The sequence below is a fragment of the Grammomys surdaster genome, unplaced genomic scaffold, assembly GCF_004785775.1.
Source record: "Grammomys surdaster isolate TR1022 unplaced genomic scaffold, NIH_TR_1.0 313, whole genome shotgun sequence".
Lineage (NCBI taxonomy): Eukaryota > Metazoa > Chordata > Mammalia > Rodentia > Muridae > Grammomys > Grammomys surdaster.
In genome coordinates this window covers 10,029-24,375 of record NW_021604732.1, presented here as the reverse complement: position 1 = coordinate 24,375, position 14,347 = coordinate 10,029, and the positions used below count along the sequence as shown (strand labels likewise).

The following is a 14,347-nucleotide window of genomic DNA, read 5'->3' as shown; positions in this document are numbered from 1 at the left end:
TCTTTCTTTCTTTCTTTCTTTCTTTCTTTCTTTCTTTCTTTCTTTCTTTCTTTTTCTTTCTTTCTCTCTATCTATCTTTCTGTCTATCTGTCTATCTATCTATCTATCTATCTATCTATCTATCTATCTATCTATCTACCTACCGATCTACCTATCTACCTATTTCTGTGTTCACATGCGTGTGTGTGTGTGTGTGTGTGTGTGTGTGTGTGTGTGTGTGTGTGTAAGTACACTGAAGCACCCATGTGGAGATCAGAGAACAGTTTACAGAAGTCAGTTCTCTCCTTGCCTTGTGTGGAACCCCCGGCCTCGGCCCTCTTGCTAACCTCTTTCCATGTGTTTAGAGGATGTTTTCTGTCAAAGTGTCTATGTCCCTCTAACTAAGCTTCTAAGTTTTACTCTCAGACACTATATTGATTCAAAGAATATGAAAAAGCAGATCTTAAAGTTTTAAGATTATATAGGAAAATATTTTATTTACCTTCATCTTAGAGGTAGTTTATATTTTTCAATTAAAAAATATAAAATGAGAATCCATAAGAAGAGTAGAGTTCCTAATATTCTGTAGCTATTTGGTTGAGTATAGTGCACAGATTAATAAAAAGGTTGACTAACAAGAGAAAGCCCATAAACATTTTAATAAAATTTTATATACATTAGGATCTTCATAAAACAGTAAAATCCTAAGAAAATCACTAGAGCAAATTGCTTTTATGTTTTGAAACAGAGAGTAAATAACATATAAAGGAATAATAAAGTAAATGCATCTCCCAGATAGTGTAGGGATGTCTCTAAGAGGTATACTAGGGATGGGGGAGTCAAGCCTTGTGTAAGATAATTGTTACTTAAATCATTTATTTATTTGGATGTATTAAAGTCCTATCTCCTACTATCTTGTGGCTAAGTCTTTTTCCTGAATGTTAGGAGTGTGATGTCTCCACAAAGAATCTCGTTTGCTTGTTTGTTTGTTTGTTTTAGGAAAAGGCAATCTAAAGGCCTCTTTCTGAAATTTTGTTTTCTCTAATTATTTCAGTTTAAAATAATCAAGATTCTTCCTAGACAGCATTTTTTGGCACAGCTAAGCCTCAACTCCTTTAATATTTATGAAACCCATAGCAATATTGGAATAGACAAATCTGTAATAATTAGACCTGGGTAACTGGAATATCTATAGCCTCAAACATGCATCATTTCTTTGTATTGTAAACATTCAAAATCCCCTCTACTTGGTATTCTGAAGGAGACAAATGTTGTAAGCCATAGTTAAGTTTCTATGTAGGGAGAAGACATTGTTCTCCTGCAACAGAACTCCCAGACCTATGAACCATCTCTCCCCTTTCTCCCAGAGACATAGTTTGTTGTTATAGTTGTCACTGTGATACCTTAAAACATGAAGGATGGATTAGGATTGGAGGCATGAGTAAATACTATCTATCTATCTATCTATCTATCTATCTATCTATCTATCTATCTCATTCATAAGTAAAGGAAAAAAACTAAAACAAGCTGCAAATGAGGACTTACAATGGGCACAACTGTAGGCTTATAGTTTTCAAAGCCTAATTTTAACAAGAGTTCTTAAATGCTTTGACCTCCATTCTAGTCCACCAGAGGTAGTAGAAAGGAAAGGTTAATATAGCAAAGGAAGGTGTTTAGAAATAGTTCTTTTGAGCAAATCCAATCTGCCATGTCAAGATATCAGTACTTCAGTTCACATAAAACAGCAGAGGCAGCTCGATCCACTGGCAAACACCATTCATGAATCAGCGATGGCAGTTTGAGAGGCTCTGCCAATGGGCCTGAGTCCAGGGACGCAGCAAGAAGCCTCGAGAAGACCACCATGACACTGAGATAACTTCACACAATCTCATTAGCAAGCACTTAGAGATATATTTTTTGATGGTTCTGAGCATTGAATTTTTGTAACACTGTGCTAGATTCACTAATGCTGAGAGATACAATCTCACTCCTTAAAGTGTATTTTAAGATGAGGTAAGTAGATACATTCAAGCAATTTATTGTTTGTTTACAGTCAAGCAATTTAGAGTATATTTTAAAAAATCATCTAAGATCTCATAATATCCTCTTAATATTTTGTTCACATTTCATCTCTTTTCTATGCACCCTTACACGCCAGTAGATATGTCCTTGTTTCTATTAATGTTTACTTCTTCCCAATCACTGTATACATTATTTTTTTAAATTTTGGTTTTGGCTAATATTAATTTTACATCTTAATTTGGTTCAATACACTAGTTCCGCATGTGAATATAAATGAACATATAAAATCCTGCCTCTATCAACACTCCTCTCCATTCTTAACCAACTCTAGTAATCACTAATTTCCTTTCAGGCTAATGTTTTCAAGATCTACCCATGAGAGAATGACTAGTGCTTCTCCTTCTATGTCTGGTTTACCTAACATAGTACCCTCCAACTCAGCAATTTTGCTCAAATGATGGAATTTCATTCTTCTTTATAGACAAGTAACATTAAATTATGCATATATTGACCATTTTCTTATCCATCCATTCATTGATAGGCATGCAGAGTGATTCTATATCATGACTAGTGTGAATAGTGTCACAACAAACACAGTAAGCATGTATCTCTATGGAATGCTGATTCAGTTCCTTGGGATATACACCCAGAAATGGGAAATCTGGATTACATGATAGATCGGTTACAATTCCAGTCTTTAGAAGAACATGCACACCATTCTATATAATGTCTGAACCAAACTACATTCCTACCAACTGTCACTTTTCCTTCTTCTCTGTGTCCTCGTCAATAATTGATGGTTTACTTGTTTTGGTAATGGCCATTCAAGCTAGAGAGAGATAGTATCTCATTGTGTGTGGGTTTTCTTTTTTTTTTTTTTGGCTTTTCAAGACAGGGTTTCTCTGTGTAGCCTTGGCTGTCCTGGAACTCACTCTGTAGACCAGGCTAGCCTGGAACTCAGAAATCCGACTGCCTCTGCCTCCCAAGTGCTGGGATTAAAGGCATGCACCACCACAGCCCGGCCCTCATTGTGGTTTTGATTCAAATTTTCCTGGTACATAACAAAACCAAACTTTTTGAAACACATATTTTTATCTATCTCTTGTGTACCTGCCAGTTCAAAGTATTTTCATACTTCATACTTCACAATAGAAAGCCTGAAGTAATAGATATTCAACTTGGTGAACAGACTAAAATCCATCGAATTGTAGATTTCAATTTTTCATTGTACATGACATCACTAAATGGTCATGTTGTCAAACTACCTTATCTTTAAATGTTTTTTATTGACCAGCTCAGATACCTCTCAGTCCCAGATCTAGGGCTTTGAATTGGCCCACCCCAACATCTACCCGGCTGATGAACTGCTAGACTACATGCAGGGGAAGATCCTACAGATCCAAAACTACAGATCTCCAGGACACCTGGCAACATCAGGATATCCGAGAGCAGTCTCAGTGAGGTTTCAGTATTGATAAAGTAGCAGAAAACAGAGACCTCTTACTAGACCAAGGAGTCGCTGCCATGAACATTTGAAAGCAAAGAAGTATGAGCAAAGGGTATACTGTGGGACACACTGTGACAGACTACAACTTCCACAGTAATTTTTCCTCTGTTGTGGGGAAGTTGCAAGGGTGAAGGGCAGGTATGAGAGGAGGGGAACATGAGAGGGATTATTGGCATGATGTGAAATTCATAAAGAACCAAAATTTTTTAAAAATATTTCCGATATTAAGTACAATAGTGATATAGATATAGATATAGATATAGATATAGATATAGATAGATATATAGATATTGTAATTTTAGAATGCATTGACAAAATTTCTTTTTTAGCTTTGTTGTGAATAAAATTAATATTCATATATCAAATGTAGCAGAAATGTAAAGCTTAAAAGGTTTTATCCTGGAAATAAATACTTAGCTGGATTGATGGTTCATATAAATAGAATACGCAAGCACTATTTGAAGAGCCCAGAGATTTAAAGGAGTGGGGAGCCTGTGCTTGCTCCCAAGTGAATCTTGGAATGTATTCTGATGGGTCAAGGGCTAATAGAACTATTGTTAAAGTAGGGAAGTGTGAGGAAATCTCAGAGTCAGCTGAGTAGGAGGAGGTGTGCCGAGGATGTTGAATACAAGCGTGTTTGGGGAACAGAGGGAGTTGGGAACTACAAGGTGGATCATAGAAAGACTATTAGTTGAGTATAATTGCCATAATGGGACCCAGGGGTCTCCACGGCCACACTTTGCAAATGTTTTTTTTCTTTGCTGCCTTCATGGGCCCCAGGGCATTTGTGATGCACTAAAAACAGTGTCCTTGGGTGATTTTGTAATATACCGGATCCTTCCAATTCTCAGTTAACCAACCAAAGGGAGCATGGAGTGCACTGCAAGGATGTCATGGGCTTTGGCAACTTCTTTTCTTTTGCAGAACTGTGGGAAATGATGATCTCCAGAACAGGATCTTTTTTGTCCAAGACCTCTACTTCAGGAAAGAATTCAGGACCACAGAGGGACATATACACCTTGTACATCCGTATATGTAAATGAAGTCTCACTTCCCCATTGAAGACAATAGAATTCAGTCTGATAATGTGATGGTTTCCTTTCCTAGTAATTAGGTAAGTGCTGACCAGGTGAGTTACTCTAACTTCACAGATTAAAAATCAGGATATAAATATCCCGTTACATAAGCAAGGCTGGCCTCCACTCTGATGGCTGACTTGAGGACATCAAAGTTATGATTTGTTTCTGATAATCTTTCCTTCTCTGTCACCTGTCTACTTACTTCACTAGACACAGCGTGCCAAAACATTCCCGCTTGCATGCCTTTATCTCCAAATGCACACAGAATAAACATTTTTCTAATGTGAAAAACAAATGTCAATTTAAAATAATTCAAAAACCTTTTCTAAAACCCAAGTCTGAAAAATCCAAGGCTCTAATAAGCAAGTAACTTGTACATATCAGAACCAGGAGATAAGAATAGGAGTGTGGCCAGTTGACAATAATACATCAAGGAAAATTTGTTGTAAAAATAGACAGAGGGAAGAAATGTACTCTAAATAAAACAATGGTATGTATGACAAGTTAAAACAATTTATTAATTAATCCTTAAAATGTCTAATACTGTAACCTGGATTTAAACCTTGGTTACCTGGTATGATGCTAAAACACTGGTTCTCAACCTGTGAGTTGTGACACCTTTGGAGTCAAATGACCCTCATTGTAAAACATAGATATTTGTATTACACTTTATAGCCATAGCAAAATTACAGTTATGAATTAACAATGAAATAATTTTATGGTTTGGGGTCACCACAACATGAAGAACTGTATTAAAGAGTCGCACGCAGCTTTAGGAAGGTTTCAAACCACTGCTGTGGAAGTTGTGATATGCTGAGTGTTCAAGAGTCTTGAAGATCACTGTGAAAACCTGTGGTATAGAATGGGCTGCTTCGTGGTTTCTAGTGTGAATGAATATGGTCCAGATCAAAGAGTGACCATCTGCAGATGAACATTCAGATGGTGATGGGGAATTGGCAGAGGGATGTTTTGGTGATAAGGTTTAATAGTGAATCAGCTTCCCAAAAATTAATGAAAAAGCTACACCAACAGCAGGTACAAAAGGAAGATGTAAGTTAAATTCAAATTACACAATGTATACTGTTAACACTGAAGATGATTAAGGAATAATTTTTGGAACTTCTGATTAGACATAAAATAACATTTTTATTTAAATGTGCTTCTAATACGTATACATTAAGCCAGAGGGTAAATGGAGTAGTACTATGTGTGTTTGAGGAAATAAACACGGTTTTTCATCAGTGAATTCATCATTTATAGAGATAATGAGTAGACATACATGTACACACACATACACAAGGAAGTCTCTGACATTTATGTTACAGAAAATCGAGTATGGAAGTGTCAAAATGTCTTGTATTTGAGAGGAAAATAAAGAATAGTGATGAAATTTTTAAAGATGATTTTATGTTGTTTGAAAAACAAACATTAGGGATGTGTGGAATGCTTCAAACCTGCTTCAAGCCATTACAGCCGACCATTTGATTAATGTAAAAATGAGTTTTGACCTGTACTGAGAGATGAGCTTATGGTCTCTGAGTGAGAAGACAGATATGAAGGTAGAAGATAGCTGCCATTTAGAGATAGCTCCATTTCAGACAACTTCCTGTTTACGTTTACTCCTGGCTGACCCACAGTCTCTCCTCTTGTAAACTTCAGCAGTTCGTCTGAGTTCTGGCTTTTTGCAAAGAAGAAAGCAAATTGAACATCTTTGCCATGTGGTCGGTCTTTAGGCATGAGCAAAAGTTATCATGGTTGTCTTATGATGTCTTTTTCTAATCTAGAAAAGTTAATTTAAAAATATCTGCTTCTCAAGCCTTGTGCTTGCCTGATTATTGATTGGATTGTCCTTTAATCCTTTAAGTGTGAAGCTGTAAAAGGATAATCCCTAAAGAGTGGCACCTGAGGTGAAGATCTGCATCGTAAGGACTAAGTTGTCTGCACTTAACATAATTTCATCCGTTCATGGAGATAAAGGATTTGGGTCATAAGAAAGTGAAGGTTTACAAATTGTCCTTTGTATTGAGGAATGTTGAGCTTGGAAATCTTTGAATTTTATGATCACTGTGTTCGATATGAGGAGGATTGTTAACTGAAGGTCTGTGTCCATTGACAAGTAGATCCACGCCTCACCTGCATGCATTGGCTCCCCATGGGAAGATTTAGTGCCAATATCTTGGCCAGTGTGGCCATGTCAAAGCCCAACTGGAATCGGAGATGTAGACTAGGTACAATAAGTCAGAGTCCAATCTTTGATTTCATGTGTAAATGAGCTTTCACAAGTGTTCTTTTCACATGAAAAAGACCTCCAGGAAGATTTGTGTTCACATTTTCCAGATGTGGACAAAATGAGGCAGAGTTCATCACCAAAGTTAACAAAAGAGTAGAGAAACCCTTTATGAGAGGTTGGAGAGGTATCATAAACATGATTTTTTTCCTGAGTGACAGACACGTGGGCAGTCTAGGAGAGACAGATTTTAAGCCATGTGAACACTGAGAAGCACTAGTTTGGGGAGAACCAGCATGGGTGTTGTGGTTTTTTAGCACAGTCCATTCTTTACATGATCTTGCAGTCTTCGCTACACATTCCCCAGAGAGTAATTGACAAGGTGGCACATAAGTGTCTTTGTCTTGATTAGACGGGAGAAAGTGGATATGATGGAAGAGGCATTCAAACAGACTAGACCTTAAGGTAACATGGTATTGGTATTCTTTTATCCAACAGACTAGATTTTTAAGAGGCCAAATTTAAAGGAAGTAGGGATACCTCCATATCCCTGTGACCAGCTCACACCAAAGCTGCCACTGGGCTTTGTGCTTTGGCAAGATCTACCTTAGCAGAGTTGAATCAAGTGTGTTTCCATAGCTGCAGGAACCTATTGGAATTTTTTGTGTGCCAATCATTATTCCTGACCTTAACACTGTAAACAAGAATGATCTAGATCAATTTATCAGTCTTCTTTAGTAATAAAAAGTGAAATAGAGTTAATTTTTATCCTAATTGGATGCCTGAAACAAAGATGTAATCAATTAATGGCATTCGTAAGAAAACTGTTGACTTGATAAATCAAGTTGTTGAATATGGACACCACTACAATGATGAAAGTAGAGGCTACACGTGGGGAAACAATGATAGAAACAAGTGTGGATGCAGAGATGACTGTGAGGCTGCATGAAGAAAGTTCTTCTTTTCAAGATTCTATCAGGAACACATCCATCAGACGATGTAGGATTCTGGAAGCATTAGCCTTCGGGTTTCCCCTAAAATGTAAAGTGGTCACAGATCTGTGCCACCATTTTATATCTAGTCTCATAAAGCACTGGCAAATTCCATCACCCAAATTAGCACTACTGGCTTACGCTAGGTTTGGTCACTATACTCTGTGTTGTCATTCTTGTCTCCTTTAAAAAGAAAGGACGAAGGGGGCTAGTAAGATGTCTTCGTGAGTAAAGTGAGAAACCTTGTCTTAAAAAGTAAGTGCAGAGTAACTGACATCTGGCCCCCAAACACACACACACACACACACACAAGGGCACTTGTACACACATTTGCACAAACTTTCACACAGAGGCATGTCAAGTTTTCAGTTTGTTTTCTTATATTCTATATCTTATAGGTTTTGTTTGAAGCTAAGTTTAAATTTCTCTGTTTCTTGTTCTCTTGCGTTCTACAGTGATCACTTACTCTTCATGACTTCAGGACTCCTTGTTTCATTGTATTGAAATCATTTTTGGAAATGATCCCAACATTATATATAATTAATAACCATTAATTATACCAAATTTTTGAAACACTTCAAAAATTTCAGACATTTTTTAGAAACCGCATTAATTAAAGCATAAAGCAGGAATATTGGCAACCTTTTTTGCTAGTAAATGATAAACAACACATATGAGATAATACCTTCCTGTTGCTCAGAAACCAAGTGTAAGCTATTTCCTGCCCATTAAGCTTGTTGCTTGGACATGGAAAGCATTCACTAATCCATTCTTTGGTGTGTGATGAGAGACCTTTCTTTCCAAGGCACTGCATTTGACATGGTATAAAATGCTAAATAAGTTAAGTATCCCTTTCATGTTCCTCAAAGGAGAGCATTGCAGTGATTAAATAAACTTAACCCTCTTTTGGAGGACCTGAATAAAGTTTCCAGCACCCATGTTTGAGGGACTCCTTTGGGTAACTGTACTTATATGCACATGTCCCATATACACATAACTAATATATATATATATATATATATATATATATATATATATATATATATCCTTTTTTAAAGGATGCAAGAGAGATAGACAACAGTCCAAAGTATTGGTCATTTCTGAATTTATAAGACCATTCAATGTCAATCAAGATCTCACAATCTTGTGAAAATTTTGTTTTATAGCTAAGACTCACAGAAGCAAGTCTTCAGAACAGGTGATGTGGTGACAGAAGTTATATGCAGGAATCTGATTATGGACTTCATCAGCTGATGTGAGGCTACCACTTTGTATTTATAATTCACATTTTTCCATCTTTCCTACAAAAGGCTTCAAGTACAATACACAAACAGTTTCCTGGAATCGCAAGGAGCCTGGGGGACCTTCTATTAAATATAAGTCGATGCTACTTTGTCAAATTTTCTCATATTGAGCACAGGTGAACTTTCCATTAATTCTTTCTTTTAATTTTACCTGATAAACTTCCTTATGTTCTATTTTAATTTTTAATGGCATTTTATTTTCAGTTATGTGTATGTGTGTTGAGTGGGTGGATGATCTCTGGTGCTGCTGGAGGCCAGAGTCATAGGATATCCTTGAATCTGAAATTATATTTAGTTGTGACTCACCTAGCAAAGATGTTGGCAACCAAACTCTAGTATCACAAGGGCAGTATAACACTTAGCCTCTGAGCTATCTCTCCATTTGTCCCCACCCATTTTGATTTCTACCTTAAGAAACCTCACCCTTGAAATAAAACAAACTTTTATGTGTATCCCACTGGCATATTAAAGTTTATTTCTATTAACTCTCAGGGTTCCTCGTGGAAATGGATTTTCATAGGATTTTAATATAGAATCAAATGTTTCTATCAACAAAAGTTATAGAACATCTACTAAATGAACAGAAGTAACACTAGGTACCTCTTATACTCCATGAGGTAAGACACTATTTTTTTAAGACTACAATTTATTTGGCACGTTTATGTCTACATGTCAAGAACAGCTTGTTTCCAATTAGAATTTCTGCATACGGTTCTTTGATAAATATTTACTAACAAGGTATAAGAGCAATCATAGATGTTTGGAGCAGAGTTTTTGAAAAAGCTCGTAGTGGAAAGGATACATCTACAGAACAACTCCTGTGCCTAAGGCTCTGGGAACACTGTGGTGGAGCAGAAGGAATATAAGACCCAGAGATTCATGAAGTTTGCTTTGAGACTGTGTTAGAAGTTATGCCCTAAAAGTCTCAACAGCATGACTTCTTCACCATGAGATGAACGAGGACAATAGTAGACTAACAAAAATGGGGAAATCCACAAGGCCTCAACCCTACACAAAGAACTGTAGCTAAGGAATGCTGTCAGTGGGAGAAAAAGCCTTCCCCGGGGAATAACGTAGCAATCGTTCATCCAATACCAAACGGTCAGCTCTGAATACATACATACAAGTAGTATTATACAGCCTGAGCAGGCTATATTGAGAAATATATACACATATACATATATGCATGGAACACCAATTAATGAGAAAAGAAATCATAAATTTGAACAAAGAGGCCATGAATTTGAATGAGAGCAAAGAGAGGTATATGGGAGGGGTTTGAGAGAGGAAAAGGAGGAAATTGTATAATTATATTATGATCTCAAAAATAAAAGAAATTTAAAAAGAAATCTAAAAATTAAGAAAATTGATTCTCCAAGTTAAAAAAAAATGGATGGTTGTTACTTCAAATTTTAAAAACTTACTGTGTTCTCTTCAACCCAAGAACTCACAGGTCATTGACATGGAATAGGTTTTCACAGAATGTAAACATTTCTAGAGAGAACATTGTATGAAAAAGTTTTGGCCTGAGCGCAGAAAATTGCTTTTTGGTAATTTCAGGAATGAATTAATCAGAGGATAAAACTATTTTTCTAGCATGTTTATTCATGATACAGAACATAGGTAATACATTTTTTTAATCTAAACGGGTCTAAACTCTTTCAGTTCTTGTGGCAGACGGCAGTTGTGTGAGTGTGGAGCCCAGAATAGGTGTAATGACAGCGTTGGCTATGCAGGAGGAAGCCGATGAATAGCAGAGGGCAAATTTGTGATCTCAGCCTGGTTATTCTTGAATCTTCATCTACTGAAAAACCCTGTCACGTAGACCAAGATGATGAGCAAAATAAACCACAGGTGGTACACATTAGATTTTATTGATTGATAGTTTTTTTTTCAGAACTCAAACAGAGGGAGTTGCATGTGCTGGACAAGCACTTAACCCATGAGCTGCATCTGCAACCCCACGCTACACTTTAAAAGCAGATTCCCGTTACTGCATTTGGACCCATATCTCGGTGTTGTGATTCTAGCAATATATCATCTCTCCTTCCAGACATGGAAACATTGAGTCCACAGGGTTTGAGTGGTCTCAATATAATCATGACACAAATCATCAGAACTAGAACTCAAGCAAAGAGGACATCATGGAAGTCGGATATCTAAAGACGAGAAGAGACAGATAAGTGGATATGTGGAACTAAATAGCAAAATGGAAAATGCAACCTATGAATCTGTAATGTGGATATAATTTGGAAACTCACACTGCTCGTTGGAAGCATTGTGTTGTTTATGGTTTGCAGTGGTCAAAGGTGATGGGAACCTTCAATTCCAGTTCAAACAGAACCTTCTTTTTGGTGGGATTCTCAGACTGGCCTCACCTCGAACTTGTCTTTTTTGTCTTCATTTCAATTTTCTACTCCCTCACTCTCTTAGGTAACTCTTGCATCATTGCCCTCTCTCGACTGGACCTTCGACTGCAAACACCCATGTACTTCTTCCTCTCCCATCTCTCCTTCCTGGACCTCTGTTACACCACCAGCACTGTACCTCAGCTTCTCATAAATCTTCATGGTCTAGACAGGGCCATCAGTTATGGAAGGTGTGTGGTCCAGCTCCTTATTTTTCTTGCCCTGGCATCTACAGAGTGCATGCTACTGGGGGTCATGGCCTTTGACCGCTATGCTGCTGTGTGCCGTCCACTGCACTACACGACCATTATGCACCCTCAGCTGTGTCATGCACTGGCCATCTCCTCTTGGGTAGGGGGCCTTGCGAATTCTCTGATTCAGACAGGCCTAATGATGGCCATGCCTCTCTGTGGCCATCGACTGAATCACTTCTTCTGTGAGATGCCCATATTCTTAAAGTTGGCTTGTGAGGAAACCAAAAGAACAGAGGCCAAGATGTTTGTGGCTCGAACAATAGTCTTGGTCTGCCCTGCAACACTTATCCTGGGTTCCTATGCTCGCATCACCAGGGCAGTACTGAAGGTCAAGTCAACCACTGGGCGCAGAAAAGCTTTTGGGACTTGTGGATCCCACATTCTGGTGGTCTCTCTGTTTTATGGTTCAGCCATTTACACATATCTTCAACCCACTCACACCTATTCTGAAAGCGAGGGAAAGTTTGTTGCCCTTTTTTATACTATAGTCACCCCCATGCTCAACCCTCTGATCTATACGCTGAGGAACAAGGATGTGAAGGGGGCTCTTTGGAAGGCAGTAGGGAGAGGCACAGACTCTGAGTAAGATGAAGAAGGACAGGGATACTTTTTCTGTTATAGCTTTCATATTCTCGTCTAAGACCATTGGCCACTAGCAAAACGTCTTCAGTAAATCTCAGAGTTTTAGTGTCTTCCCGTTGGGGAGATGGCACTGGTTGAAGTTCTTTCTTTATCAGTGCCAGAGAATGAAAGTTGGCTTATATCACAACATTCTAAAGAAGGCTTGGGAAGATAGTGTGTTCTAGCTCCATGCAGAATCTTCTGACTGGTGAGCATCCTCAGAGTGAGAAAAGACTCATGAGTGTGCTAGCATCTTTTCCTGAAAGTCTCTGAACCCCTATGAGAAGAGGAGGCACTGAATCTTAGTGGAAAGTACATGAGTTCACTGCATGTGTTTTAGTGGGAAATGTGAGATCCATTTTCATACTCAGAATCTAAAGAATTAGCTCTTAATTTGGCCTTCCCTAGCTACTCATTTCTTAAGCATAGATAACTTCTTATTACATGTTTGTGGCTTTACTGTGTGTGATAAAAGCATGTCAGGAAAGTTACACAAATTCTACCCCAAACAATGAAAGTATTTCACTGAGTCATGGCAGTTGGTGACAAATGAAAGAAATTTGATCTCATGATTGTAATCTTAGTAACATTTGATCAATGTCTTTGTATGTCAGTTGCTTTTTTATTGTTGTGACCAAATTACCAGACAACTTAAATAGAGATTTATTTTTTTTGTGGCTTTGGGAGGTTTAGTCTATCATGATGGGAAAAGCACAAAACAGCAAAAAGTTTCATATCATTGTTGGGCAGGAAGCAGAGGGGAGTAAAATGTAGGTACTCTACTGACTTTCTTCTTTTTCCCTTTTATTCTCTCCAAGCCTATAGTCCATAAATCGTGCCATATGCATTTGCCTCAGGCAATTCTTTCTAGAACTGTAATCATAGACACATCCAAAGACATGTCTCTAAATTTGATTCCTTGGTGATACTAAATCCAGTCAAGTTGTCAAAGAAGAACAATCATTATAAGTCAACCAGTCAACCTGAAATCCAAGCATATCACTTCGAAGTTATAGCATTCCACTTATGATTCCATCAAAAATATCACATCGGTTTTATCAGGAAAAATTCATTCAGCCTGTTTTCATGAGTCCGGTTAGTCTTAATAACTAAAGAATTGTTTAAAAGGTCAAATTAATATTCTCCTGTCAGACTCAATGCAGAGTCTTGACTATGAGCCATTGGAAACATTGAAAAAGAATTGATAACCCTGCGGAGGTGACACATGCCTTTAATCCCAGGCAGAGGCGGACCTGGTCTACAGAGTGAGTTCCCGGACATTCAAAAGCTACACAGAGAGATTCTGTCTTGAAAGTGAAAGCAAAAACAACAACAAAAGAAATGAGTTTATATACTTCCAACATACAATAACAAAATGTATACAAAACATTTGTAAAAAATGTATACCACATACAAAAAAATAAACATTCTTGTTCTAAAGTGGGGAGATGGGAATGAAGAAAGGAGAGATGGGTCCAAACTAAGATTGAAACAGCAGCTCACACATTAAAACCTGTAGCTCAGTATCAAACACCCAAGTCACATAGTCACATGATTTGAATTCCAATGGATATGGATTTTGACAATAGATGCTCAAAATTCTCTAAGGGATGAAGTCTCTTCTTAATTTTAATTTTCTATCTCTCCTTTACCATCTCTCCCATGCCAGCCTCTAATCTGCCATCTTACCTTGAAGTTTTCCTCTTAATGGATTTCTACCATACCCAGGCATTTGCATACACTTTCGTTAATCCCCGAACAGCATTATAGGATAAGTCACATCGTCACCTCCCTGATGGAGAAACTGAGTCTTAAACATGTTAATAACATTTTTCAGGATTAAAAAGCGTGTAATCTACAGCTGTTTTCTACATTATGTTATAATTCCTTAAATATTTACAGATAATTTTGATTATTAAAAATTTAACTCCTTATAAAACAACATTAATTTTCA

General features: G+C 37.5%; 1 protein-coding gene across 1 annotated transcript; it reads left to right on the top strand.

Moving 5' to 3' along the window:
* The first annotated feature begins 11,422 nt into the window (after positions 1-11,422).
* On the top strand, positions 11,423-12,358 carry LOC114629632 (olfactory receptor 10-like). The gene has a single exon (XM_028777701.1). The coding sequence runs from the start codon at positions 11,423-11,425 to the stop codon at positions 12,356-12,358; it is 936 nt and encodes a 311-aa protein (XP_028633534.1).
* The last annotated feature ends 1,989 nt before the right edge of the window (positions 12,359-14,347 follow it).

Coding starts and splice junctions, on each gene's coding strand:
- LOC114629632 (XM_028777701.1), top strand. CDS start 11,423: ATGGGAACCTTCAATTCCAGTTCAAACAGAACCTTCTTTTTGGTGGGA.